The sequence below is a fragment of the Callorhinus ursinus genome, unplaced genomic scaffold (assembly GCF_003265705.2).
Source record: "Callorhinus ursinus isolate GAN/ISIS: 27379988/994484 unplaced genomic scaffold, GSC_fseal_2.0 scaffold12, whole genome shotgun sequence".
In the NCBI taxonomy this organism is placed as follows: domain Eukaryota; kingdom Metazoa; phylum Chordata; class Mammalia; order Carnivora; family Otariidae; genus Callorhinus; species Callorhinus ursinus.
In genome coordinates, this window is record NW_027397074.1 from 73,539,576 (window position 1) to 73,566,883 (window position 27,308).

Genomic DNA, 27,308 nt, shown 5'->3' on the forward strand with positions numbered 1-27,308 from the left:
GGAAGGTTGGCTGACACAGACAGAGATCTCCATTTTCAAGAAAGAAATCAGGTGGCTGCAGGTAAGGAGTTCTCGTAAAAACACTGCCCCGTCCCCGGACTGCGTTTCTTCTGGGTGCCGATCTGTCCCCCAGTGAGGCACATCCGGGGAGGCAGGTGTGTGTGGTGGTGGTTGAGGGGTGAGGTAGGGGGGTGATTCTATGAAAACCTGGGGCAGGTAGGTTTCTGACCCTCTCTGTGTCCTCTCGGTGCCAAGGTAAGGCTCTCTGGGACACAGCCTCTGCTCCCCAGGGCCCCAGCAGTGCTGCGGCAGGCTGGAGGTGGGAGGCCAGGAGCAGGGCCACGGGAGAGAAACCAGGGAGTAGGGGAGAGGGGGAAAAGCAGCTCCTCAGGGGCCCTCAGAGACCCTGCATCCAAGGCTGTCCCAGAGCCAGAAGGGACAGGGCCTCCACCCAAGCGGAATTTGGATAGAGATGAACATTTTACATTTATGCTGAAAAGGAGGATAATTGGTTCTTCCCAGGTGCTTTCTATGTGACAGTTTCTTTAGACATACCTACATAATGTAACGGACCACCAAAAGCCTTTTAAAGAGGAGTCTGCCACTCACCGGGTTGAATTTCAGAAGGGTCCTCTGAATGGCAGGTACCCTACTGGCCTGGTTTAGGTAGGGCTCACTTACGGTCCTCACAGTCACTGCGAGGGCGCTCCTGGGTCGGAATCTCAATGCCCGTGTCCCCAAGCCCATGCTGCTGCTGCTGGGCACGTAACCTCTGTGTAACCCCTTGCCGCCGCGGCGAAGTAGTTCACCCCTCAGAGCGCAGCAAGGGGGCGCCTGGCCCGGCTAGTGCGCCTAGTACCTGGCTGAGGCCGTGGGTCACGGCCATCGGGAAATATTTACCGGGGCAGGGGATCTGGCGAAAAGAAGCCAAAAGACAAGAGTAGATCTCTGTTTGGGGAAAAGGAATTCCCCCTCCCAAACTGGAAGAATACCTGCTTCCTCTTGTCCCAAAGAGTGAGTCCTTCTTTCACTTCTTGCTATTTTAATCTGTCTCTTCTGTGCAACCCCTCTCAGGCGCCGTCCCCAGTTGCTTCTTCCCTTCTTTAAAACATCATTCCCCCGTCCCCCTCCCCTTTGCGCGCCTGTTTCCTTCCCACCTACGTGTCTGCATCTTTTCACTTGAGATGGGGAGCCCCTGGTTCTCTGGACCCTTTATTTAAGCTGTCTTCTGTAAGCCTCAAGATAACTCTAGAAGGTAGGTGTCATCGCCCCAGGCGAGGGATGGGGAAACTGGGCTCCATGTCAGCCGAGTGGAACCAGTTAGGGGACATCCATTCAGTCCTCTGTGGGCACAAAGAGGCCGCGTGGGGCACCTGGGGTGGCAGAGGCCGTCCCCCACCCCCTCTCCCCTCCCTGTCCCCCCTCAGCCTCCACTTGGAAAAAGGAGCCACCTGGCAAGGTGAGAAGGTCAGCTTCCCCTTCTTGCGTCTCGGGCGGCCAACTTGTTACTTTGTTTCTTGCACTGCCGGCACCCTCATTGGCGCGCCACCGAGCATCCCCATTGGCTGTGGGGGCCGAAGACACGCTCTGATTGGTCCGCGGCCCAGGGCCCAGGCGCTGGGTCTGTCTCCCGGCCGGAGCGGAGCCATAGTCCCCAGGCTGGCTGGCGCTCGAGGCTCGGGACAACTGTCATGAATGTCAGGGCTTCGGGCGGCCTCCCGCATGTCCGGGGAGGGGGGACGTCGTGTGCCCGGGTGCCCGCCTCCCTCGCTCCCTCGGCGCGTGGGTATGGACTAAACGCCGCCGGTCCCGCGCCTGCGCATCTTCGGCCAGGTGCACTTGGCCATGTGGCTGTTCGCGTAGCTGTGATGGGTCCATAGCCGTGAATCCAAGCAGGGGAACATTTAGGTCTGGGGCCAGGCTCGCAGTGAGCATTTGTCTGTATCACCGTGACAAACCAGATCGTTCTGAGGATGATTCTGGATTTTTCTTTGACATGATCTGACAAGCTTAGGGAACCATAGGAAGCTGCCTACGGGCTGCAAAACATTACCCAGTGTATTGTGTCCGTTTGCCTAGGGTTTGCTGATGAGAACCACACTCAAATGTTTTGTGGAGTGATGCTTAAAAATGATGACAATTGCCCTGAGTCTCAGAGAGGGTGAGGTCGTATTTTTTTAAAAATTTCGTCTAGGGACGTTTGGGTGGCTCAGTCGGTTAGGCGTCTGCCTTCGGCTCGGGTCATGATCCCGGGGTCCTGGGATCGAGTCCCCCATCTGGCTCCTTGCTCAGCGGGGAGCCTGCTTCTCCCTCTGCCTGCAGCTCTACCTGCTTGTGCTCTCTCTCTCTCTCGGACAAATAAGTAAAATCTTAAAAAAAAAAAATTAAAAATAAAAATAAAAATTTCGTCTAAGGAATTTTAAAAACATCAGCTCCAAATGGGTATTAAGTGGTGTTTTAATACCTAAGTATTTGGTAATGAAAGTATGCGTTGCTTTATAGATGAGAAATAAAAAAAAAATAAGGCATGACAATATGAATTGTCACAGTGCCTTTCTAGAAGAATGCATGGATGAAGGTGTCTTCTGATTTTGTTAGACTGAAGAGTGTGCTTAGCACGCTGATCTGATGAACAGGTGTGAACACGGTAAAAAGCTTTTAAAAGGAAATATATATATCAGAGCTATGGCCATTTTTGAAATGCCTAGTGTCTTTGACCCCAGTTTCCGGCAGAATGAATGGAGTTTGCACAGAAAAAGTGCCCGGTAAACATTTGTCCCTGGGGCTGCTGTGCCCAGAATTCCTTCAGATGCAGCTTCCCACACGGCTGTGAGCTCCATGCTCCACTTCTGTCAGGATATGAGCCGCCCATGCTGCGTACTTTTGCCCCAGATCGTCATAGAATCATGACAATGGTCTTAGAGAGGCAGAAGAGTTTCAACTATAATCTAGTGAAAGGCTTTCTCCCCTCCTTTCTACAGATAAAGACATTAAGACCTCAGGCTTCTTGGCTTATACAAAGTCACATGTCTGGCTAATGCAGAGCTGGAGTTACAACCCAGGTCTTGAGCCAATCCCTACTCCAGCCTGCCTTTCCCTACACCAGTTCATCCCACTGGCTGGGTACCATGTCCGTGTGCACCATCGTGTATCATCCCACCCACGGTGGGTCCTTAGGACTTAGCTTCCCTCCACCTACTGGCTCTGTACTGAGATCCCTAGATCCTCACACATTTCAGTTGCCCAGACTTTCAAACTCAGCCTCTGAACACGGCAAGTTTCCTGAGTCAGAATAGGGTATCCAGGTGCTTGCCCCAGGTAATCCCTCCCCACCTTTCTTATAGAACAACTGGCCAGCGTCCCCTTCAAAGCGTTAAGCTTCTCAAACGTGTGCCCCTCACTTGGTCAGCCAAGAACTGAATTCAAGAGATCTAATGCTTAGGATCCAGAGAGGTCTTTGGGGTTTGGGGCAGACGAGCTGTTATTCCCTGCCCCCAGTGTCTTTTCTTAATCCTTTCTTGCAGTTACCCTGTTCTGACTCACCCTGGGAGGGACACTTTAGATGTACCCAGCTGGGTAACTGAATCCTGACCAAGGATCTTGCTAATTTGTTGGCAAAACAAGATTGAGTTTGAAACTGGTATGGCCGGGCCTGGGCGACTTCTTAGAGGAAATGGGGCCTACCCTAGGAATTGAAGGACAAGTCGACTCTCCATGGGTGGAGACTGGGGGTGGGGGACAGAGAGAGGGACAGTGTCCCAGGTGGGAGGGCAGGCAGTGGGCCACAGAATAGAGGGTGGTGGGCAGGAGAGCAAATGTTTCTGTTGTTGGTAGTGAGAGAAGGGAAAATGGGGGGTGGGGTGGTGGTCTGCTCTTAAAATGCAGATTTCCAGGCCCCAGGGATGGAGTCTCAGACTATACTCTCTACACGGCTCTAATTCCTTACAGCACTGGAGGCAGTTTCCTTAACAGGCTTGGCACCTGCACAGGCCATTTAGGAGAAAAGGTTTGCTTTGGTTTTGTCCTGTTTTGAATAGAAGATCCCTTCCCAATCTCATTTTTAGAGTTAGTTCTCCCTCGCCTAGCAAAAGAGCCAACCTGAGGAAAATGGCGGGAGGAGGGTCCTGCCTCCCCTCCCCACGGAGTCTGTGACTTCTGTGGTACTCATCCTGGGCGAACCACCCCTTGACACAGATCACAGGTGCAGACAGGACAGACCCACTCATATGATGGCAACAAAAAGCTCGGTCTGAAAAATACCTGCCTCAGTTCCTGTCAGGTCCACAGCGCAAGTGAACAAAGAGAGCCTGAGAAGAATGCCTTCTGGAGATCACAGCAGAGCATTCCTAGTGGAGAGAAGGTTGCAGCATTTAGGAGGAGGACATTTACAACTGCACAAGGTCTTATCAGGCTTAATATCTGCTTAATATCTCCCATGATCCCCACGGTGTACCCCCCCCCCCGCTTCAAGAGGGAAAATATCTCAGACCCCTGACCCTGGGGTGCCTGCAGCAGGCGGGGTGAGGCAGAGGCCCCAGCTCCGCAGGTGGGAGGATGCTCTGGGACTGTCCTCACCCCCAGTGACAGGCAGTGAAAGCTGTCCCCAGGGGCAGAAGTAACGGGGGGTCTGTGCCCTGTGGAAGAGGCAGGATAAAGGCAGGCTGCGCCCTTATCCATGACTAAAACCACGTTCAGGAATTCGGGTGGGGCGTGTTTGGGTCGGAGCCTGGGAGGAAAGCCAAGTGAGCACTGGCACCTCAAGAACTCCAGATTCCCCACAAGCCCAGGGGCCTTTGGTATCAGTATTCTGAGACTATTAGAGAATTCTAGATCTTGGGAGAACTCTGGTATTTTTACCTCTGTTTGTTGACCTAAATTCCCTGGTATCCAGGCACATTCATTTCTCCTTAATTTAAGCAAATAAAGAAAACCCATGTTCTTAGGTTCAAAAGGTTCTCATTTTTCCCTAGGCAGTTCAAAACTTTCCTTGTTTCACTTTGCCTCCTATTAAAGATGTGTCAGTGTCCGCTGTAAGAGAGTTTTTAACGCAGCCCTCAGGCTGGATGGGGCTGTGCAGAGCCCGTGGCTGTCCTCCACGCGCTGATGGTGGCGTTCCCGGTAATAAATGTTCCAGGAGCTTCAGGGTCAGTGTAGGCCACCACAGTGGCACCCACTTACCATCTTCCTGCCATTGTTCGGAGAAACAAAGCAAGGGCAAATACACCCACTGGTGAAAAGTACATTGTTGGTAGGAGATTTGCTTTCTGCCCTAAATGGTGTTTATTTTATTTTATTTTATTTTATATTTTATTTATTTAGTTGACAGAGAGAGAGAGAGAGAGAGCACAAGCAGGGGGAACGGCAGGCAGAGGGAGAGGGAGAAGCAGCCCCCCCCCCAGAACAAGGAGCCCGACTCAGGGCTCGATCCCAGGACCCCGGGATCATGAGCTGAGCCAAAGGCAGACACTTAACAGATTGAGGCACCCAGGCGCCCCCCCTCATCCCCCACCAAATGGTGTTCTAAAATCCCACACTGCCTGATTGGCTTCACTATCTCTGTGGCTGAATTCTCCCCCCAGAACTTAGCAGGAAAGGTTTCTCAAGCCTCCTCCCCGATACTCCCTCTGCGGAGGAGAATTCATTCCCAGCTGCCAGTGGGGTGCTGGAAGAGGGGTGTCGCTGTGCGTGCCCTCGTGGGGGCTCCAACCGTGAGCATGTCAGCCTCACCTGGGGAGCAGGCTGTCCCTCAGATGCCTGCCCCAACCCCCCCGCAGAAGATTCAGATCCAGTGTTGTCGAGGTGGGGCCTGAGCATGTGTATTTTCCCCAGTGCCCCCAGGGGACCGGCATACACCAACATTGGCAGGCCCTTGGCTGAGGTCCTGCATTGTCCCTGTGCAGCCGGACTGAGCTCAGGGCCGCGTGGACCCAGCAGAGGGCTCCCATTCTAATTCACTCAAAACCCCAGCACTGAGCACATCCTGGGGGTACAGAGGTGATGAAGATGCAGCCTCTCTGTTCAAAGAGCTGGCTGTCCTCTGAGTGGTGGGGTGAGCACCCGAAGGTGGGGTCCATGGCTCAGGTAAGAGACTTCGGTCCCTGTCTTCTATTAAACTGTTCTGTATCAGTCCCAGAATCACCTCTCCCAGGGAAGGGCTCCTGGTTTGTAAACTCAGATGTGACAAGAGACAACATAAGGATCATCTTCAGAACCCACTAGAAGCAGGACAAGGCAAGCCTGCTTCCACTTCTCTGTCATCATGTGACTTCTTGCTTTCACAGGTGGAAGAGTACATCTCTTCTTTTTGAGATATTATATATGAAAAGGTTCATTTATCTAAGGACATGCCTTGATGGATCTCCTTTTGAATATATACCTGTGTAACCACTACCCAGATCAAAGAGGGGTGCATTCTCATGGTAGGAAAGCCCTCAAAGGGTGGGCCACAGGCTCAGTTCTTCACAGACTGTGAGGAACGAGGTCTCAGGGCCTGGCTTGCTCTCCTGGGCCACAGCCAGTCAATTAAGTGTCTGGTGAGTACCCGCAGTGTTCTGGAAACTTTCTGAAATAAAGCCCCAGTGCGCTTCAACTGTTGAGTGAAATAGGAGCGGTTTAGGAGTTCAGTTTAAATAAGAGATTTGGTGTCATCTATTTTGTGTATCTGTTATTGATTATATACATTGGTTTGGGACCTGTTACTTGGGAGTGGTACACCCTTTCTTTCTCCTTCAATCTGCCTTCCTCTTTCTTTAATACCGTACCTTCATTCTTTAGGGCCCCCAAAGGGCATAATATTACGTTGCAGCTTAGCATGGCGACCTCCGGAGAAGGCAGTAACCCCGGTGGCAGAGCGACACCCTGGCCCCTGGCACAGCTGCAGGAGCTCGAGCGGCGGGTGGCCCGCCGACGCCTGTCCCAGGCCCACCACCGAGCCACCCTGGCGGGGCTGTTCAGCAACCTCCGGAAAACGGTCTACTCCCATTCCGATCTCATAGCCTCCAAGGTATGGGGACCTGGGTGTGGGAGGAACAGTGTGCACACGTGAGGGACTGCGGGGCCCGAGGAGTGGGGACCGGCCTGGAGCTCCCACTCCCAGCGCCCCCACCCCGAGGGCTGCCGCCCGGGTGGGGTCAGGCATCTGCTGTGGGCATCTCCCGTGCACTGTTTGTGGCCGCACGTGGGTAAAGCGTGAGCTGGGCCTTCCCCACCGGTGGCAGACACAGCTGGCACCAGAAAGGAAATAACAGGGACCGGTCAGCCAGGGGCTCCTGTACCTAGCCCTCCAAGTGGACGGGGCTGAGCCTCTAGCAGCTGCTTCCGGACACTGCATCTCCACTCCAAACACACATGCACGCGCGTGCGTGCACACACACACACACACACACACACACGTGCAACTTGGTTTTGTGCACCAGCCAGGTCTTTTCCCTAGGCACCAGAGCTCTCCAGGTAAGCATTTATCTTTTCCTGCTCCTGATTTCGCCTCTCTCCTTATATGGCTTCTTCATTGCCTATTCGTGCCTCTGGCAGAGCACGGAGGAAGGTGCAGGTGGTTTGGGGTGATGCAGAAAGGCATGGAGCTCCTATTACTGGAGGAGCATTATAGGAGGTCTCCAGTAGGGGAGGGGGCCCTGAGAGCTTCCCGTTCCCCACCCTCTCCTACCAGAGGAGGGACTGGAGCCAGGACCAGGAGGAGGGCCTCCCTGCCCAGCTCCAGACCAGAGACCAGCCCGAGGCCCTGTGACTGTTTCCAGCCAGCGGGTTTTCCCTCCGCGGCTGGTGCTTTCAGTGAAGTGACACTTAAGGACAGGGACATTTGCTGGGCCTGGGCTCCCAGTCTCTTGCTGACGGAGCTAACACAGGATTCTCATCGAGCCCAGCCCGCAGAATCGCTCCTCGGCAGGCACTGAGCCAGGGCCTCTGTGAATGGGCCTTAATTGAGCGGCGCCCCCAAGCACCTTGGCGCAAGGTGCCAAGTAGGGCCGCGAGTGTTTTTTGCTGAAAGAATCCCAACAGAGATCCCACCCGCTCTTGTAGAAGGGTGTGGAAGGTGGGAGGTGTGGGGAGGGCTCTTCTTCCTCCCTTTGCTGAGCCAGGCTCAGGGGCTCAGGGCCAAGAGCCGGTCCAGCATCGGTCTGCGCCATGTCCCCTGGATGAACAGGAATAGGCTGCCTGTTCCCAGGGGTACGTGGGAAAACCCCAAAGTCCGTGTCCCTGGCCAGCGAAGGAGTGCACGCAGACTGGGGGGCGTCACCCGAGGAAGACCATGTGTTCAGGGCCCCAAAGGAAGGAATGGAAGTAAATGTAGAGGAAAACTCACTTGCACCCCCTATAGTTTGTACCTCCCGACGTGGCGGCTGAGAGCCTGGTGGATTGGCCTCTGCCCACGGGAGACACGTTCCTGGCCAGGCTTCAGTCACCACTCTGTTCAACAGGGACGATAGTAGCGGCGTCCTCAGGGGCCTGTGGTGGTGTCTCACAAGGTGGTTGCGTGGAAAGGTATGGTGCGTCAGAGTGGTTTAAGTGTTAGCACCGCTTCCCAGCGTGTTCGCTCACTTAGCCCCTGCAGTTCCATTCAGATCGCCCCATTTTACGGATGAGGAAACAGAGGGGTCAGGAAGTCAAACCGTTTGCCTGGGAAACAGTGTGTGGTCAAGGAGTTCTCTCTGTTCTCCTCCTCTCTCTGTCCTGCTGGAGGGACCACCCTGAATTTTGCATTCATAATATCCGTGAAGGCAGGATCTGATCCACAGGAGTCAAGGTGTAAGCAGGTTCTGTAAGTTTCCTAGGGCTGTTAAAACAAAATACCAGGCACTGGGCGGCTTGATACAACAGAAAATTATTGTGGTGGCCGTCTGGAGGCTCCAAGTCCAAAATCAAGGTGTCCACAGGGCCATGCTCCCTCTGAAGCCTCTAGGTGAGAAATCCCCTTCCCCCCCCCCCCACCTCCCAGCTTCTGGCGTTTGCTGGCAATTCCTCGGTGTTCCTTGGCTTAGAGATGCCTCCCTCCGGTCACATGGCTGTCTTCTCCCTATGTCTTCACCTCATCCTCCCTCTGTGCGTGTTTGTCTCTGCATCCGAGTGTCCCCATTTAATAAGGACACCAGTCAGACTGGATTAGGGCCCACTCTAATGACCTCATTTTAGCGTGGTGACCTCTATGAAGGACCTATTTCCAAACAAGGTCACATTCACAGGTTCTGGGGGTTAGAACGTCAACATAATCTTTTTCAGGGAGATGTAATTCAGCCCAGAACTAAGGTCCTCATGAGCCTGCCAAAAACATTCCAGAAACAGAATTTCAGTGAATTGCACCTGGTTTCCATGGCTCTGTAGGTTGGCCCACAAAGACTGCAAGTGAGCATGGGGTGTCCCTGCTGAGCCAACACAGAGGCTCACTCTGGACCAGAGGCCAGGATGACCTCACCTCATCCCAATTAAGACCAAGCCTGACGTTCTGGAAACCGGCTGGCCCTGGCGTCCGAATAGGAAAAGGAGTCCTTGCTAGCCGAACAGTACAATCGTGAGCCCCGGGACTGGGGGCAGCAGATCATCTGGGACATCAGGCGGACCCTGCTCGACAAAGAGTGTTCGAGATCTTGCAGTCCACTGCATTCTCGGGTCACTGTCTTTTGGGCAGGCAGAGTGCGGTGCTTCTCGCTCCCCTCAAGCCTCCTTGGCGTGCACCAGACAGAGTCAGTGGGATGTTGGAAGGGCGCCGGGGCTGTCCACCCTTGGCTGCCGCTTTGACATCGTCTACCTCTGCCCGCCCTGGGCTCTGGCCACACCTGGCTTCGACAGTTCCCTGGGGCGGCCCCCATCCCCCACCTCTCTGTCCCTGCCCCTGCCCCGAGTTCTGCCTTTGAGACAGTGCTCAGCGTGGCCCGCTCACTCGGCTGCCTTGCTCTGAGTCTTCCTGATGCCTCCAGCTGGAATCAGCCCCTCCTCCCATGTGTTTCCACGGCCCTTCGCTTCTACTCCCTTCAGTGCTTACTGAGTTCTAGCTTGTGTTATGAGTAGGGGTTTCCCTGCTCGTCTTGTCTTTCCTGCTGGAAAGCCGGGGCTGTCTTATTTGCTCCGTGTGCCCGGGGCTTCACACACAGCTTTGCCTGTTAACACATGCCTGATGAACATATGTAACTCCGGACAGGTATGGGTGGTCAGCATGATAAACAACAGTTAGCGTTTCCTGTGTTTGAATAATCAACGCAGTTACCATTTGACTTTAGGAACATTACATACGGGAGAGGGAAGGAGGGAGAAACGCTTGCGATTTAGTCCTGCAGCAACAGGACATTCGGAGTTCACGTGGACAGAGCATTTGAGCAGCTTTTGGATCAACCAGAGTATCTGCATTTAGCAAATAAAAACTACCGTTAGCACAGCACATTTGGTATTAGCCAGCCAGTTGCTCATTGTGACAACCGAGCAGAAGTTAGCCCTAGATCTTGGTGCCAGCCTGGGGCTGCTCTTCACTCACTGTTCATTCCACCTTCAAGGAGCATATATACTTGGTTTGCCCTTTTGAAGCCCTCGTAGTTTGCTGAACACGGCCTGTTTCTACATAGTTGAGTATTTCTGTGAGAACCATTTCCAGAGTACAAATTAAACTTCATGCCTTCTGCGCATCAGAACAAACTCCATCCCCTTCCCCCCTTTTTGTTGACAATGTCGAGGAATGTGACTTTGCCTCTGAGGGAGCATGGCTTCAGACCGGGAAATGGACTCCTGTGTCCACAAAACCACAGTGTGTACAGTGGAAGGCGGGCTTCTCTGCATTGTCTGTCTCTGTCCTCAGTGGCAGGTTTTGAATAAGGCGAAGAACCACATTCAGGAGCTGGAACAAACCTTGGATAATCTGCTGAAGCTGAAAGGTTAGACCCCCCCCCCAATCTGCCACCCCATCTCCTTCCCACGGAAAGACTGGTTGGTTTTTCCATCGAAAGCAGAGAGATTGGGCTAAGCCAAGTGAACAAATATGTATTGCATGCCTACCGTGTGCCAGGCACTGCGCTTGGGCCAGGGGTACAAGGAGATTCATGCTCCTACACTCGGCGAGCTTACAGACTGGCAGGACAGACAGACGTCATCAGGTACCTGATCCTATCTTGAGAGACCTGAGAGGATGCAGACCAGTGCTTGTCAGGCTCAAAAGCAAAGGCAGAGCGTGGCTCCCTTTCTTGGCACTCAAGTTGGGAGCGGTGGCTGCCTGGGAATGTGGGTTTCATAAGCCGGTGGAAACTAGACTCTAAAAAGGGATATTTTAGTGTCTTGATTGAAAAGGGCCGGGTCAAGAAGCTCATCACATCTGAAAGGAGAGGGGAAACTGGACCCTTGAGTCCGTAACACCGACTCTGGGCGGGCGCAGGGACCACTCAGGGTCCGCCTGGATTGGAAGGGCAAGAGAGACTCGACAGAGGCCAGACTTCCCCCTTTGTGACCCTTGCCTTCGCCTCCCCAACAGAGTCCTTCAACCTGGACGATGGGAATGCAAACAGCTTAGAGGAGGTCAAGGCAGAATATGCCAGGAAGTACTCTGGAAATCCCAGGTAAGACCCCAAGCACCACCTCACAATCAGCAAGGAGGGACAGTCTCATCCCTAAGCGATTAGCGGCTCATCCCAACCCCAGTCATCGCATAAGCCATCCTTTCCTTACCAATGTAAGATAACACGCTTCATCCCATACTAAAATCCCATCACTACTTCTGTCGTGTGCCCACATGAGAATGGCTAAATTTCTTTTAAAATCATAATGATTAGGATTTTTCACTAGCACTATTTTAAGCCTGCAGCAATTAAAAAGTGTGGCACCAGCTCAGGAACAGATATTTTATAATTATATGTTAATTAATTAAATTATGAGCGAAATGGAGTGCCTTTGTTCAAGAGCACTTGTATTTCCCTTCCTGGGAATTTCTTGTGACTATTTTTTTGCCCATTTTCCTATTGGGTTGGTGGTCTTTTTCTTACATAGTTATAGAAGCCCTCTACGTATACCAAGAAATTAGCTCTCTTTTAGGACATGACTTGCAAATAATTATGCCTTGGTCATTTGTTTTATTATTTTGCTTTTGATCTTTTTGTTTTTATTTTTGTTGTTTTGGCCATGCAAAAAATGAAGTCTAATCTGCCGATCTGTCCTCATGACTTAGGTTTGGGAGAATACACAGAAAAGTTTCCTCTGCTCTGAAATTAAAAAAAAAAAAATTAAAATAATCCTCTTATGTTTTCTTCTGGTGCACTTGTATTTTAACTCAACATCATATCTCCTTGGGGATCATTCCTATCAGGATGAAGAGATTCTGGGTACAAATCCTGGTTTTCCAAATTGTGTCATGTTGTTCCACTCTCTCTCTCTTTTTAAAGATTTATTTATTTGAGAGAGAGAGAGCATGTGCGGGAGGGACAGAGGAAGAGAGAGAGAGAGAATCTGAAGCAGACTCTGCACATGGAGTGACACAGGGCTCGAACTCACGACACCGAGATCACGATATGAGCCAAAATCAAGAGTCAGGCACTTAACTGACTGCACCACCAAGGCGCCCCTGTTCTACTCTGTTAAAACTGCCTTTTGAAGAGAATTTAAAAATTCTGATGGAAGTCTAACTTATCTACTTTTTCTTTTTCAAACTGAGCTTTTGGTTTAAACCTAAGTATTTCATGTTTTGGGCTGCTCTTGTAAGTGGTACATTTTTAAAATTTCTATTTCCAGTTGTTCATCACTGATATATGGAAATATTATTGGTTCTTCTTTATTGACTTTGTATCCTGCAACCTTGCTAAACACCCTTCTTAGTTCTAGTCATATATTTGTGTGTGACTTCTTCCTTTCCAATCTGTTTATCTTTTATTTCTTTTGTTCACCTTGTCGGACTGGCTAGGATCTCAAGTGCAATTTTGGGTAGAAGTGGTAAGACTGAACATTCTTGTCTTGATCCTGACCTAGGCCGAGAGACATCCAGTCTTTCACTGTCAAATAGGATGTTAGCTGTAGGGTTTTTTGTAGATGCCCTTTATCAGGTTGAGGAGGTTTCCTTCTCTTCCTAGTTTGCTGAGAGTTTTTGTCAGGAATGGATATTGCATTTTGCCAAGTGCTTTTCTGTGTCTGTTGAGGTGATCATATGGTTTTTCTTCTTTAGTCTGTTGCTATGTTGAGTTCCACTGATGTTCAAAGTTTGAACCAGCCATCTTGCATTCCTAGAATAAACCCCACTTGGTCACACACACACACACATACGCGCGCGCGCCCCAACACTAACATTGCCTTCCGAATCTCAGTGCCAATGTTCACGAGGATTCAAGAGTTCAAGTTTGTGGTTGTCTTGTTTCTGTTTTCTCACTAGCCTGGTCTCAAATAAGGTTCTTCAGAAAATCTCTGCCACCTGGTGCCCAATCGAGGCAGTCCGGAAGGACGCTGAAGGGGAGGAAGAGGAGGAAGACCAAGAAGAGGAGGAAGAGGAGGAAGAGGAAGAGAAAAAAGTGGAGCTCTTACACTCCCCAGTCACCTTGTTGCCAGACCTCATGGAATTTGAACGGTGTGAACAGCTGGGAGGGTGGCTTCATGCATAGCCTGTGGAGAAGGGGACAGAGGCTCTGTCTGTGACATGCGGCATCCTCAGTGCACTCTCAGACCAGGCCCCGAATCAAGGAAGCTCCAGAATTTCCATATTGGCGGGATTTGGGATGGGGTTGGCAGTGGGGCTAGAGAAATAATCTTGAAGCTACATTGCACAGCACATACACTGGGCTTCCTTAGACCAGGTATTTATTTGGAGTTGACTTTGTGGGGGCTGTCAATGGGGATTACGAGGACCAAACACCACCCCCCCACACACACACACACCCTACCTGTATTACTGGTCTCATAGTAAGAAACACGGTGAGTGACTGGTTCAGACTCCTACTGCCACTCAGGGTCCCTCCACAGACTCAAGACCCATGGCGGCCACGTTGGCCTCTGGAGGTATTGGCCCCATAGAAGGAGGCTCGTTCCACAGCTGAGCCTGAATTTCAGGCCCTGAATTAAAACAAGCATCGTATCATGTCTGCCCATTCACAGGGCTTGGAATTTTAAGCAGTTTTCCCACGGGCTGAGAGCTGAGCAGGCCACACTCCCTAGTTCTCTCTTCTGTCAGGCAGAGAGCTCCATGGGGACTCTGGGGAAGGACCCGGACACTAGATCTATGTCACCCATGACACCACTGCTCTCCAAGTGTCAGGGGCATGCAGACTAGGAAAGTGAAGCCCCTGGTAAACCGCAGAGCTGTGGCAAGGCTCAGGTGCTGTGGACCCCACCCCGCCAACGGAAGCCTGAGGAGACGGCTTAGGGAGGGAACTTCGGCCACTGGCTTCAGGTCTGGGAGATGATGCTCTTTCTGTTCCAGGTATCTCAACTTTTACAAGCAGGCGATGGACCTTCTGATTGGGAATGGGATTGTCTCCTCACAGGAGGTGACGCTCCCCATTGTCTCTGCCGCCATCTCCCACCTATGGCAGAACCTCTCTGAGGAGAGGAAGACCAGTCTCCTGCAGGCCTGGGCACAGAGGCACTGCGGCCTCCAGGGCCTTGCCGGTGCCTGCCAGGAGCCGGCCTGTGCCGACGGCAGCCTGAAGGACAGCGGGGTTGACAGCCAAGGAGCCAGCTGCTCGCTCGTCTCCACCCCGGAGGAGGTGAGCAGACCCTCTCTGGGTCAGGTGGAGGGGCGCACAGGAAAGACTCTGTCACCTTTGGCCTGGAGGCACCAGGGATCCACTTGGGGTCATTTACCACATTTGAGGTAATGGTTAGATTCTGACTCCCATGGTGGGTTTCTGATTCATCTGATGGAAGCTCTACAACCACAGATTGGCATTTCTTTTTCTTCCGCTTCCGGACCTTTCCATGGGGATTACCAAAGAGAACGCTTAGAAGGCTGGGATTATTTTGACTGCAAGTTACTTGCTCATTAAACTATGCAGAAATGTACTTCTCACAGCCAAGGACGGTCCCAAGGTCAGGAGGGCTTCCCGCTAGTCTCAGTGACGTCACCATGGACTTGGTTCTTCCCCTCTCCCTGCTCTGCCTCATCGTAAAGCTGGCTTCTCACCCTGTCTCCGCTCCCTCCCTTCCCTATCCCGTGTGACTAGGGAATGGCAGCTGGGAGCAACCGAGCTGTCATCCCTCCTCCTCTACATCGGGTTAGAGAGAGAAAGATTCCTGGGGCTCGTTTTTAAGGGTCAAAGAAGAACTTTTCCAGAAATTTCTGCCATACTTCTCCTGCCCTCTCATTGGCCAGAATTGGCCAGATGACTGAGCCAATGACCGACATCACTGAGATAGTATTATGTGGGGACCAGTCAGGCCCAGTCCCCCAGAGGAAGTCAGTCCCCACCCCAAAGAGCACTGCTGCCCTTCAGTGATGAGAGAGGAATGCATGTGGAGAGGCAACTGCATCTTCACTGTAAATGCCCCTCTCAGAGTTCATGCTGTCGGAAGCTGTGGTCAGCAATGCAGTGTGTCTGGTGGCGTGAATGGTCCCTCAGTGCTGAGATCGGAGTGGGCCCTTCAGCTGCACTTCCAGAATTAGAACGGCCTCCGGAGCCTGCGGCTACCACACGGGCCGCATCTGACCTGCTTCTCCAGCCTGGGGCAGGCAGTTCCTTGCTCTCCGCGCCCATCCTGTGCTCTGCAGGACGTTTGGCATCCATGACCTCCACCAGGTGAATGCCACCGCTCCGCTTTGCCCTGACTTTTCAAACGCCCCCTCGCAGGTGGTCTATTTCAGGAGATGTCCTGTGACTCTCTGGGGAGCCTTAGAGCCAGACAGCTTCCTAGTGCCTATGACCCCGGGGAACAGCCCTGGAATGCCCCATCCTTCCAGAAGCTTCCCAGCCCTCAGGGCCCCAGGCCTGGAGAACAACAGAATGCCGGTCACCCAGTCCAGTGCTGCCAGTTGACAGATGAGGCCTAACGAGTGGGGTGACTTGTCCAGGAGGCCCAGCTCCTGGATCCCCTTCATCACAGAATTTCTCAAATCTTTCTGCCCTTTGGTCACGTGTTTATGGTCAACCTTCACAATATCCCCTCATCCTTTTCAAGTAGACCTTGGTAAAGAGGCGGGTACCTCATACCTCGGACCCACTGAATCAGAATTCCTGAGGGGTTAGGGGTGGCTCCGAATTTGCTTTTTTTTTTTTTTTTAAGATTTTATTTATTTGAGAGAAAGAATGAGAACAAGTCGGGGAGGGGCAGAGGGAGAAGCAGACTCCCCGCTGAGCAAGGAGCCCGATGAGGGGCTAGATCCCAGGACCCTGGGATCGTGACCTGAGCCAAAGGCAGACGCTTAATTGACTGAGCCACCCACACACCCCTGAACCTGCATCTTTAGCAAGCATCCCGGGTGAGTGGTGCACCAGGGCATTACAGGAAGGAACTCCCTGTGCAGAAAAGCAACAATCAGCTCCGCCCATAACTGCTCCTCTCCCCCAACAGTCACTCCATGGACTTTGGCTTCTCATCTGTTTGTCCACTAATGTTTGGTCCACCAGGAGAGGACGTGAGTTCTCCTCCATAATGGTTCAAGCAGGGCCAGGAAACCAATAGCTGAGGACCTCGTACCCACGGCACGTGTCAGCCGGCCTGGATGTCTTTGTGGCCCCGAAGTGCCTGGCCCTGGAGGCTCACCCAAAGAAAGCAAAAGGAAAACATCTGCCAAATGTGCGGGCAAGTCTGTCCAACTGTAACCTGACTGTATGTGTATGTGCGCATTCGCAGCACAAACCTTTCCTCAAGAAAGAGCAGACCCAAGCCAGAATCTCATGTCCCCAAATCATGGAAGCAGCTTCTCTTACCTTTTTCAGAAAGGATGAAGGGCTCACATTCTCCTGCTGTTGAGGGAAGGTGGCAGCAGAGTCCCTCGGCTGTGCCTAGACCAGGGCTCTGCTGCACCGCCGTCCCCAGGTTTGGGCCAACCCAGGGCTGGGTGACAAGGTAGGCAGGACAGACAACAGTTCTGCCCAGGGCAGGGACAGAGACACAGCTACTTCTACTCTGGCTTCTAGATCAGTTGCAGTGGAACCTCTATAGCTCCTGGTCCATCTGGAGAGGTTCTGCTGCAGAACGATTGTGTTTGGGGCCGGCCTCTGCCTGCAGGGTCAGGTGTGCTGGGAGGCTGTGAGAAGCATGGCCCTGTAAGTGTGCTGGGTGCTCCAGAGTGGCCATGGAGCCTGGCAGTGCCCCTCCCAGGCTAGTGGCAAGAGGGCTATGCACAGGTGAGGACAGTGTGTGGCCCAGAACTTCAGTGGGCTGATTGGCCAAAGGCAGGAATTTAGGGCCCTGGACCCAGCCTCAGACCTGCTAGGGAAGAACACACAGTGGATGGATGGGCTTCTGGGCTATCCATTCCTGGGTCTCTTTTTCGATAACCTTTGAGATGGGGAAAGGGAATTTTAATAAAAAAAAAAAAAAAAAAAAGGAAACCGGGGCGCCTGGGTGGCTCAGTTGTTAAGCGTCTGCCTTCGGCTCAGGTCATGGTCCCAGGGTCCTGGGATCGAGCCCTGCATCGGGCTCCCTGCTTGGCGGGAAGCCTGCTTCTCGTTCCCCCACTCCCCCTGCTTTTGTTCCCCTCCCGCTGTTGTCTCCCTCTTTCAAAAAAAAAAATAAAATCTTAAAAAAAAAAAAAAAGAAACCATAAAATGTCCAGAAGATCAGAAGAGGGGCCGGCCACATGGCCAGAGTCCCAGGGATTCGGTTCAGGGGAGGCAAACTGTAAGAAGACAAGAAGGGCAGACATGAGGCCTCCAGAGAAAGAGCAGTATGACCCAGGTAAGGGGACAGGAGAGACCCTGCAGAACCTGCCAGAACCCCCAACTCAGGGCCAGAGAGCTCCCTCCTCTTCTCCGTGTGGCTGTGCTTATAAATGGGGTGTCAGATGCAGTAAAGCATGCCCAGTGAAAATTTTAACATAAGAACATCCCATGCAATATTTGGGCCATTCTTATGCTAAAAAATGATTCATTCTTTACCTAAAAACTCAAATTTAACTAAGCATCCTGCATCTTTATTTGCTAAATCTTGCATTCCTAACGGTACCTCACATTCCTGTGGAATATTTAATAGTCTTCAAGAATTAAAGAAAAGCAGGACTGAAAACCATCCAAGTAACAAGATTGCAAAAGTGGAAATATAGGATATAATATGCCTGAGGAAATGACCAGAGGGAAATAGGTCAATATGTCAGCGGTGGACCTCTCTGGCTGGGATTGTTTCTCAGGGATTTTATCTGTTTCTGTTTTCCAAAATTTCCACAATAAACACGCATACGTCTCTTTTATAAAGCAGGTAATAGTCAATAATAGCTAACAAACTGGAGGCATTATTATGCGCTGGGTGTTTCACATACCTCATCTATTTAATTCCTGCAACGTCCCTATGGGTAGGCCCGGTTGTGATTCCCTTTCTATAGGAGGATTCCAGAAACAAGGTCACTTGCCCAAGGTCACGCAGCTGAGTAAGTGGCAGGACTGGGAGTCGGCTCTCCTGCAGCCTAACCCCAAAACTACCCCCGTCCTATCCTGCTGCCTGCCATGAAACTGCTAGCTTGCGGATCCTGGGCACGAATAGCCTCCGCTCCTTGGGAGGTGTAGATGAGCTCTCTTCCCGTGTACACGGAAGCCTGGCTCTGGCTGTTGTATCTCATGCCTGAGCTCCCACCTTCTAGAAAAAGATTTAGGGGCCCCTGGGCGGCTCAGTCGGTTAAGCGACCCACTCTAGATTTTGGCTCAGGTCATGATCTCACGGTGATGAGATGGAGCCCTTCGTTGGGCTCCTCGCTGGGCATGGAGCCTGCTTGGGATTCTCTCTCTCTCTCCCCCGAGCCCTCCTCCCCCACCCCCCACCCCCACCCCCACCCCCAGCCCTGCTCTTGCTTGCACTCTCTCTCTCTAAAAGAGAGAGAGAGAGAGGACCACATTCCCTGGTGTTTCCCCATCCCTTGTAATCCCTTGTAACCACCTCTGGGGGGGTGGTTTGTTCTGGGCGGACAAGAGCTTACTAGGCACTGCCTGAGAAGGTCACCAGGCAGACACCCTGACGTTGGGCCCCAGCTTTCACCCACCTTTTGGGAATGAGGGTTCAAGAGAGAGCCTTCCTACTCCTGTCTGCCAGCTGCCCAGGGCAAGCGTCGGACTGTAGTTCGCTCTGACGCACCATGTTCTGTGCCTTCCTTCAGATACTCTTTGAAGATGCCTTCGATGTGGCCAGTTTCCTGGACAAAAGTGAGGCTCCCAGTACATCCAGCTCTAGGTGAGGAAGGGGGTATGACATAGTGAGTGTGTGTGTGCCCCTGCTGGGATGTTTAGGAGCCGCTCCCCTGCAGCCCCGCAGAGGGGTGCATAATTCCGTGGAAGTTCTTAGAGATCCACTTTTGTCTGTGGTTCAAAGTGGGCTGGTCCCAGGATTGTGCCGCTGCTCTAGGGAGGACACAGTCTGGGGCTTCTTCTGCATAGAGAACTCTCCCATCCTGGCCCAGGACGGAGACGCGGCAGGTTATGGGCTGCAGGTTGTCCACGCTGCACCGTCTTCCCAGAGTGAGGGGGCCATGGGCAGGTTGCAACAGCATCTGGTCTGAGAGGTGGGCGGGGGCTCGGGGGCATCGAGAACCTGGGCTAACACGTCCCCGGGCCTGTGCCCTGGGCTGAGGGGTTCTGAGCCGTGCAGGGAAGACGCTGCTTTGCACGGGGCTGCTGGGGACGGATGTGGAAAGAAGGGAGGAGGGGGTAGCTGACCCCGTGAAGTGAGATGACACAAAGCAGGATCTGGGGAGATGGCAAGACAAGCAGCCTGACAAAATCTGTGGCACGGGGCCATTTTCGCAAAGAGAGCTAGTTTCGGACTGAGATTTTCCCTTGCTACTTTGAAAAGCTGTGGTCTTAGAGCCTACAGGCTCAGGCCGTTAAGAAGGCTAAAAAGAAAACCTGAACATTTCGTTTTCCTGCTTTGGGAGCGAGGGGACATTCCTTTCCTCATATTCCAATGACTTTCCCCACTCTCCCCCGAGGTGACCCCTGGGCACCTTGTCACCTGGAGGAGTCACCAGACATCAACCTGTCTCTCCCCGGGCGGCCTGCTCCACCCAGCCTCAACAGACTCGTCCAAACACTCCAAAGCGATTTTAGCCTTTGGGGACTCCAGCTCGGGTCAGCCGTGTGTGGAGGCTGGTTTTGCTGAAATGGGCTGGAGGCGGACTTTCCTATTTCTGAGCCAGGCTTGGGCTGTGAGGAGAAGTTTGGTAAGAAGTTGCCAGAGCGTACTTGCCAAGCAGGACCTGGAACTCCTTACCCTGCTGATGGAACACGAAAACAACCTATTAGAAAATGTCCTCTGCCATCGCTGGAGAAGGCAGGGATCGCTGCCAGAGGGTTCCCATGCGGCTTGTGGGACCTGCTTCTGAGAGGACGTGAGGTCAACACGCAGGCTCTCCGGGCACCACTTGAGGCTCCTGACGTCATGGGGCTGCTCCCCTGGTCCCAGGAAGGCCGGGGGAAGGCGTCTGCCACACAGGCCGCCTCCCTGCACCGGGGTCTGTCCCCCTGTGGAGGGGGACTTCTTGGGGGGACTGAGCTCAAGCGTGGCGGGTGCCCCCTGAGCTCCCCGGGCAGCCACAGGGCACTAGGACCGTGGGGCGCAGCTCTCTGAGGGATACTTGGAAGGGGAGAGGCCGTTTTGCTCCTTCTTCCAGAGGCCACAGCTCAGAACACTAAATTAGGGCGGGGGAACCAGTCGCCCTAGGGTCTCCCTTTTCCCGTCGGTTCCACACGTGACACGGAAGCTGAGGCAACACAAACCTTCCAAAGGGCCTCCAGCCTGTCTGTGAGTGAATTCAGTGGGGTGTTTACAAGTGCCTGGTTCGCACTGTAACCCAGGTATTTTAGGGGGTGCAAGCAGAGGCCAAAGAGGAGGATTCTAAATAGTTGCTGTGTCTTCCCCTTTCTGTTGTCAGTTCGGTGTTCACCGGTGGCAACCCAGAATATCCAGAGGAGAAGTTTCAGCTTTATATGCAGATCATCGATTTTTTTAAAGGCCTTTGCTGTGTTAACCCTCAGTTAAAACAGGTAGGACGGAGCGGAGTGCAAGGAGACCCCCGCTCGCCTCCCTTAGGACGGTGGGAAGGACTCTTGAGCGCCCCCCACAGCGGGACCTCACTCACATCACACCACAGGGGGCCACTGGAGGCCGATGTCCCTTCATTCTCTTGGCCTGCTCCATGGATGGTGGGCATCAGCCTGATACATCCTGGGGGATGGAAGACGTCCAGGGAAAGAGAGAGAAGGGACACACAGATGGTCTCCAGGGCAGGCCTGAGACGGGGAGCCCCTTGAAGTGGCAACCAGATCCCAGGGGCCTGACTCCTTGCAGACATTTGTAAATGTTGTGTGACTCCTTTCCAAGAGGCTGAGCTGTTCTGCCGCCTTCTGAGACGCTGGGCTAATATTTGCCGTCAGCGTTTGAAGGGTATTAATTTCTGCTTCCCAAAAGCTGGCTGTGTCTTGATTAGAGAGGACATTCCAAAAACTTCCAGGAGGAAAGGGGAGTTATGCCTGAGCCACCAAGGGGACAGGCCCTTTCAGATTCATAGCCAAGGATTTTCTCTACTAATTCAGCAAAGATACAACTGTTTCTTTAAAAAGGTAAGCAATAATAATGACAACGTTTGTCTAAAAATAATTGGGGCAGCTTTCCAACAGGCCAAGGTATAATTTGGCCCTCTCCCCACGAATCCTTCATTTCCCTCTGCCAGGATCACTTTGAATCTCCACTTGGAGCCCAGGGCCCCCTCTCTGGCTGCTCTCCGCCTCCCACCAACACTTGACCCTCTGGTTCTTACCACTGTGTCCCTCTTTCTCTCAGACACAGGGAAGTTAGTCCACTTCCTCGAGGCCTGGGGAACAGATTAATAGGATGGTCTTTGCTTTCCCTGCTTCCTTTCCCCGCATATGGTGGAAAAGAAAGCTCAGGCAGGATTGGAGTATCCATACAAAGCAGAGATGCTTGAACTTGAATCGTCTTGGGAACTAACTGGAAATGCAGATTCTTGATGCCCCAGCACCCAAGATTCTCATTCAGTGTTTGGAGGTGGGGCCCCAAGAATCTGTATTTTGAACGAGCTGTCCATTTGGCTGTCCAGGTTGGCTCCGGTGCAAGAGGCCTCCAGCCTGCGCTGCTCTAAAGAGGAAAATCTCAATCTCTTTCCCGCCCCTCCGCCCCCCGCTCCTTCCCGTGAACTTCATGAGGTCGTTGGATGAAACTTTAATTAGCACCTGTAACAAATTACCGCAAACCTCGTGGCTTAAAACAACAAAAATTGCTTCCCTCACAGTTCTGGAGGCTAAAGGCCAAACGCTGCCTCTGAAGGCTCGAGGGAAGGTCTTTCCTTCCCTCTTCCTAGCTCCAGGTGGTTCCTGGCAGTCCTCCGCATGCTTTGGCTCACGGCTGAATCCCTCTAACCAAGGCCCCCTGTCTTCACAAGGCCTTCTGTGTGTCTCTCTAGCCCTCTCATCTTCTTATAAAGACACCGGTCATTTGGATGAAGGGCCCACCCTAAGTCCAGGTGGACCTCATCTCGTAATCCTAGCTAATTACACTTGCAAAGACCCTATTTCCAAAGAAGGTTCCAGGTGGTCATGAAGTGGGGTAGGAAGGATACTATTCAACATACCTCAGTACCCAATACCAGCAGGTACCTCTCACAGTCTGTTGCTTTCCCAAATCTGCAGCCTAAAAAGGCCTCAGACACCATTTTCAGGGGCGTGGGGAACTGGACCATTGTGAACAACATTTAAGCACTTGGTGCAACAGAGACTCAGGTATGGTCCCTCCCAGGACCCTTGGCCTCCTGGTGCCCCCTGCGCTCCACTCAACCTTTTCTCAAGCTTTGATCTGGTCTTCACCCTGAATCAGGGGCCCGTGTGATTTTCCCAGAGACCACCTGGTCCCCTCTCAGATACGCTGGCCCCCCACGCGCCCCCCGCCTCCATCAGTAGAGCACAGTGAGTGGGGACGTTGCCCAGAGCTGGAGAGGCTTTGTCTGCAGAGTCTGCTCCCAACCTGGCTGTCACCCTGGGGACCGGGTCTCACGTTCATGGGATGGTTGCCTGGGTTTGGGGACGCTTCCCAGGGCCCAGGGGAACTAGCCCAAGACAAACTACCATTTTTCTGCCAAGGTGGGGAAAGACAGGGAGAACCAAACCCAGGAACACACTGTTAGGGGAAGAGGTAATGGGGGGTCAGAGAAGTCAGCGGGGGGTCATTATAAAGGGAATAAAATAACCTAGTGCTGCTTCTTAAGCAATTAGCTAATAATTAACCCACGTACATAGTTTAAAACTTGAAAGTTACCAAAAGATATACAAAGAAAACTTAGTCTCTCTCCTACCAGTGTCCCTCACTTACGCCCCATTCCCTTCCCCAAAGGCCATTACCATTACTGGTTTCTTGAACAGCCATCCAGAGATAATCTACAGATATTTATATATTCTTTCCAACACGAATGAGAGCCTACACTACACATTATGTTGTAGTTGTTCTTTTTTTTTTTTTAAGATTTTACTTAGCACGAGCAGGAGAGGGAGAATCTCAGGCAGATTCCCCACTGAGCGCAGAGTCCCAAGGGGGGGTGGGGGCTCGGTCCCACAACCCTGAGATCACGACCTGAGTCAAAACCACGAGTTGGACACAACCGACTGAGCCACGCACTTGCCCCCTCTTTTCTTTTTAAATAGTATATCGCACAGAGAACGACCTCATTCCTGTTATTTCAAACAATGTCCTGGTATTCCCTTGGTGGGCACACCGTGGTGTAATTCACCATCCTCCATGGATGGGCATTTGGATAAAGCTTTGAGAGGTCTCCCCTCTGTCTTCTGAGATCCTGCAAATGCCCGGGATGGAAAAGAAGTCAGTTCTGTTGTGTCCAGGAAAACCCTTTCTGAAGATCATAGAGTGTGATCTATGAGTTGCATGAAATGGAAATGGGCCCACCCACCCCGTAGCCCTTACTTCCTGGCCGGAAGCTGGAGAAGAAGATACAGCAAGAGTTCGGGTGGACTCTGAGGAAGTTGCTGGGGGTTGTCCCACCTGCTTGGGGCCTGGATTCCTTAAATACACTTTGATCCTCTTGCACCCTGTGTTTTGCAGGATGCAGACCTCCCCACTGACGACGAGATGATAACGCTGAGGTGCATGGAGACCTTCGATGATGAAGATCTGTGATACGGAAGGGCTGGGACGGGAGGGGGTGAATGAGGTGGGCAGTTTCCAAGCACTAATGCCAGCAGCCAAGGCTGTACCTGCCTCCCCCTTCCGGGACATTTCCAAGGGGCTGTCCCAGAGCATTTTGATGGTTTGAGTTTCTGATTATTATAAAGTCTTTAAACGTAGTGTGGCCCTGTGTCAGTCTTTCAGGGTCGTTTGGTATAAGTGGCTGGCCTGCTGTGAGGTACACACCTGCCCCTCCTGTGTTCCTATTCAGGGGTCCTGGGTGCAGCCTGCCCGAAGCCCAGGCCATGGGCCTTTCGAGAAAGGACGGGCAGGATCTGTCCCCAGAGGTGCCATGACACTAGGTACTTTCAGCACACCTTGGGTTCAGGGCAGAGTTCTGGTGGGTTCTAGAGAGTTCTGGAGGCCACTCACTCATCCTGCATGCTCTGGGAGCCCAGGAACGGTGCAGACCACGCCTGTGGCTATAGGAGCTATACGACATCAGGGTAGAACCAGCTTCATCTGCTTCTTCTGGCAATAGGGACTCCTAAGTGGAGATCAAGCCAGATTCCACTGTGTTCTGAGTGCTTTCTGGTGAGGCTCCTGGGCGTGCACATTGGATGTGACAGCAGATTCTATGTGGCCGCGTGACCAGGCCACGGCACCCAGATATTTGGGCACACAATCTTCTTGATGTTTCTATGATGGTGTTTTGAGATGAGATAAACATTTAAACCAGCAGACTTTGAGTAAATATGGAGTAATTACCCTCCATAATATGGGTCAGCCTCATCCCACCAAGACTGACCTCCCATGAGGAGGCGGGAAGTGCCTTCAGACGCGAACAGCAACACTCCCCAGTCTGTCAGCCTACCCTGCCCATTGCGGACAGTCCAGCTTCCACAACCATGCAAGCCCATTCCGTAACATCTCTTTCCCTATGTACGTGTGTGCGCACACGGATATAGCGTGTGGGCATGTGTATGTGTATGTGTGTGTGTGTGTGTGTGTGTGCACGCGTGCCCACACGTCCTACATCCTAGTGGCTCTGTTTCTCTGGAGAACCCCGACTAACCCACCGGGTGTGCAGAGAACGGGTTCCCTGGCCTTTTACAGTTTCACATCATTACAGTGGCCCCCCTCCCCGGAAGGCCTCCCAAATCCTTCGGCTGTTCCATCTCCTGGGAAGAAACCGACGTGCAGGTTAGGTGTTAGGACCCAAGCGCAGTGCTGCCTGCTCTCAGCCCCAGGGCTCACACCTCACCTCACGTCCTGTCACCAGCCCACCCCCAGGGACTCCCATGGCAGATATGCAAGGACTGTAGCTTTTCATAAACAACCCAGAGGAGGGGCAGGCCGGGCCTTTATCCTCGGGGTTGCCCACACGTGTGCTGGGAAGGAAGGAAAGGGGAGCACGCATGTCCCCAGCGCCCAGGCGCTCAGTGCTCACGACCACCCCCAGCCAGTCCCCCCGGTCAAGAACAGGCCAGCATGTGGGAAAGGAAAAGTTTTTACAGAGGTGCCTGCACACAGCAGGTCCTCAAGGAACGAGTGCCGGCTCTAACCAGCCCCCACGCACTCCCGTTCAGTCCTCATTCCTGGAGCATTATGGGCCAGTGGGGTCCTGGTCAGCATGGACCTCAGGGGAATGCTGTTCTTTCTCCCCACGGCCATGTGCTAGGAGCCTTCCCGCCTCCACTCAGCCCCAACGGCCCTCTGCTCCCCTCTGCTCACTGGATATGGTGCAGCCCAGGATGGATGTGTTGCTTTAAAATCCCCTCCGATGGGGCTTGCCCTCCCGTTCTCCCGACCTAGGCCTCTTCCCACATTGGTCAGGTATCTTCCTGTGTCTTGACTAACGATATCTTCCCATATTAGCCAGTGCTGTATCCGTCAGAGGAACAGCCCCAAGAGGATAGGTGTGGGTATGGGAACGGGTGTAGGTATAGGTTTAAGTATTAACAGTGGAGACTGCAAATCTGAAATTTGCAGGGCAGACCAACCAGCTGGAAACTCAGGCAGGAGTTCATGAGGCGGTCTGGCAATAAGGAAACAAGGAGGCCATTAAGTGGAGTGAGTTCCAATCCCTTGGCAGCCTATGTGAGCAAGCCAAAGCCTAAGCCAGAGTCCGTGCACTTGATTCCAAGAACGTGTGATTAAAGAACAATCCATCACAAACCGCCCGAGCCGGCCGCGGGCCGGAGCACCAGGAGCTCAGAGCAGGCGCTGGGGGAGCAGAGGGTGCTCCTCACCTCTTCCGAAGAGCCAGCCCTGAGGGGCAGGTGCACGGAGGGGAGGACAAGAGGGGCTCGCCTTTCAGCCAACAGCCCCGTCTCCGTCCCCTGCCACACCCCAGGCCTCTTCCTCCCAACGCATCAAATTATGGCTGAGAACATATGGACTGAGAGAGTCTCTGTGCGGACACTGGGTTACACTGGCTTACGCTGGAGATAGGAGACTGGTTTTCGCTGGAGTGCAGTGGAAGGTTGTGGTGTTTAAGTCACTGTGTCAAAGCACCTTTGTCATGGTCTTAATCGAATACGAATTTGGCTGCGACCGCTGCAGGGTGCCCACCCATCTTTGCACGGGGAGATGAGCTCATGGGGTGGGCAGGGGGCTGGTGAAGAGCGCTCTGGGGCAGGCGTGAGGACAGTTCTTCTCATAACTTGGTTTCCGTGGCACCCTTCGGGCGCTCTCCTGAGGGATCCTGGAAGAGGCAGGCGAGCAGGTTCATTCCACGCTCACCTTTCCCAGCTTCCAGCCTGGGCCAGAAGGGGAGGTACTGGGTGCAGGCGGATGTGCAGGACTTGGTGCCAATCCCGCAGGGGAGGCGGTACACCTCCAAGGCCTTCGTAGTCTCCTCAGACTCCTCCTGGATTTGATTCCACACCAGGAGGCCTCTCTCCTCCAGGCTTCCTAATGGGAGACAGCAAGCAGTCAGCACTGGGCACTGACCAGAGCACCAGCTGGGCTGGCGGGGGGGGGGGGGGGGGGGGGGGGGGGGGGGGCCCCCCCGGCCGCGCGGGGGGGGGACCCACACTCCCCCCCCCCCCCCCCCCCCCCCACCCCCC

At 53.0% G+C, this 27,308-nt stretch overlaps 2 protein-coding genes across 3 annotated transcripts in view; one reads left to right on the plus strand and one right to left on the minus strand.

The window, feature by feature from the left end:
- On the plus strand, nucleotides 1–24,309 carry STRA8 (stimulated by retinoic acid 8). Its single transcript, XM_073899238.1, has 9 exons — nucleotides 1–61; nucleotides 6,775–7,003; nucleotides 10,799–10,874; nucleotides 11,465–11,549; nucleotides 13,346–13,537; nucleotides 14,387–14,672; nucleotides 19,211–19,284; nucleotides 20,981–21,092; nucleotides 24,175–24,309. Exons 2-9 carry the CDS (start codon nucleotides 6,812–6,814, stop codon nucleotides 24,247–24,249), a joined length of 1,092 nt encoding a protein of 363 aa, XP_073755339.1. The 5' UTR covers nucleotides 1–61; nucleotides 6,775–6,811; the 3' UTR covers nucleotides 24,250–24,309.
- Nucleotides 23,560–27,308, minus strand: part of LOC112810900 (solute carrier family 23 member 2-like) — a 49,734-nt gene continuing 45,985 nt past the window's right edge. For both annotated transcript variants that reach the window (XM_025854771.2, XM_073899237.1), the window contains one exon: nucleotides 23,560–27,153. In XM_025854771.2, the coding sequence (XP_025710556.1) occupies nucleotides 26,897–27,153 (257 nt within the window). In that variant the 3' untranslated portion in view covers nucleotides 23,560–26,896. The remainder of the gene's footprint in view (nucleotides 27,154–27,308) is intronic.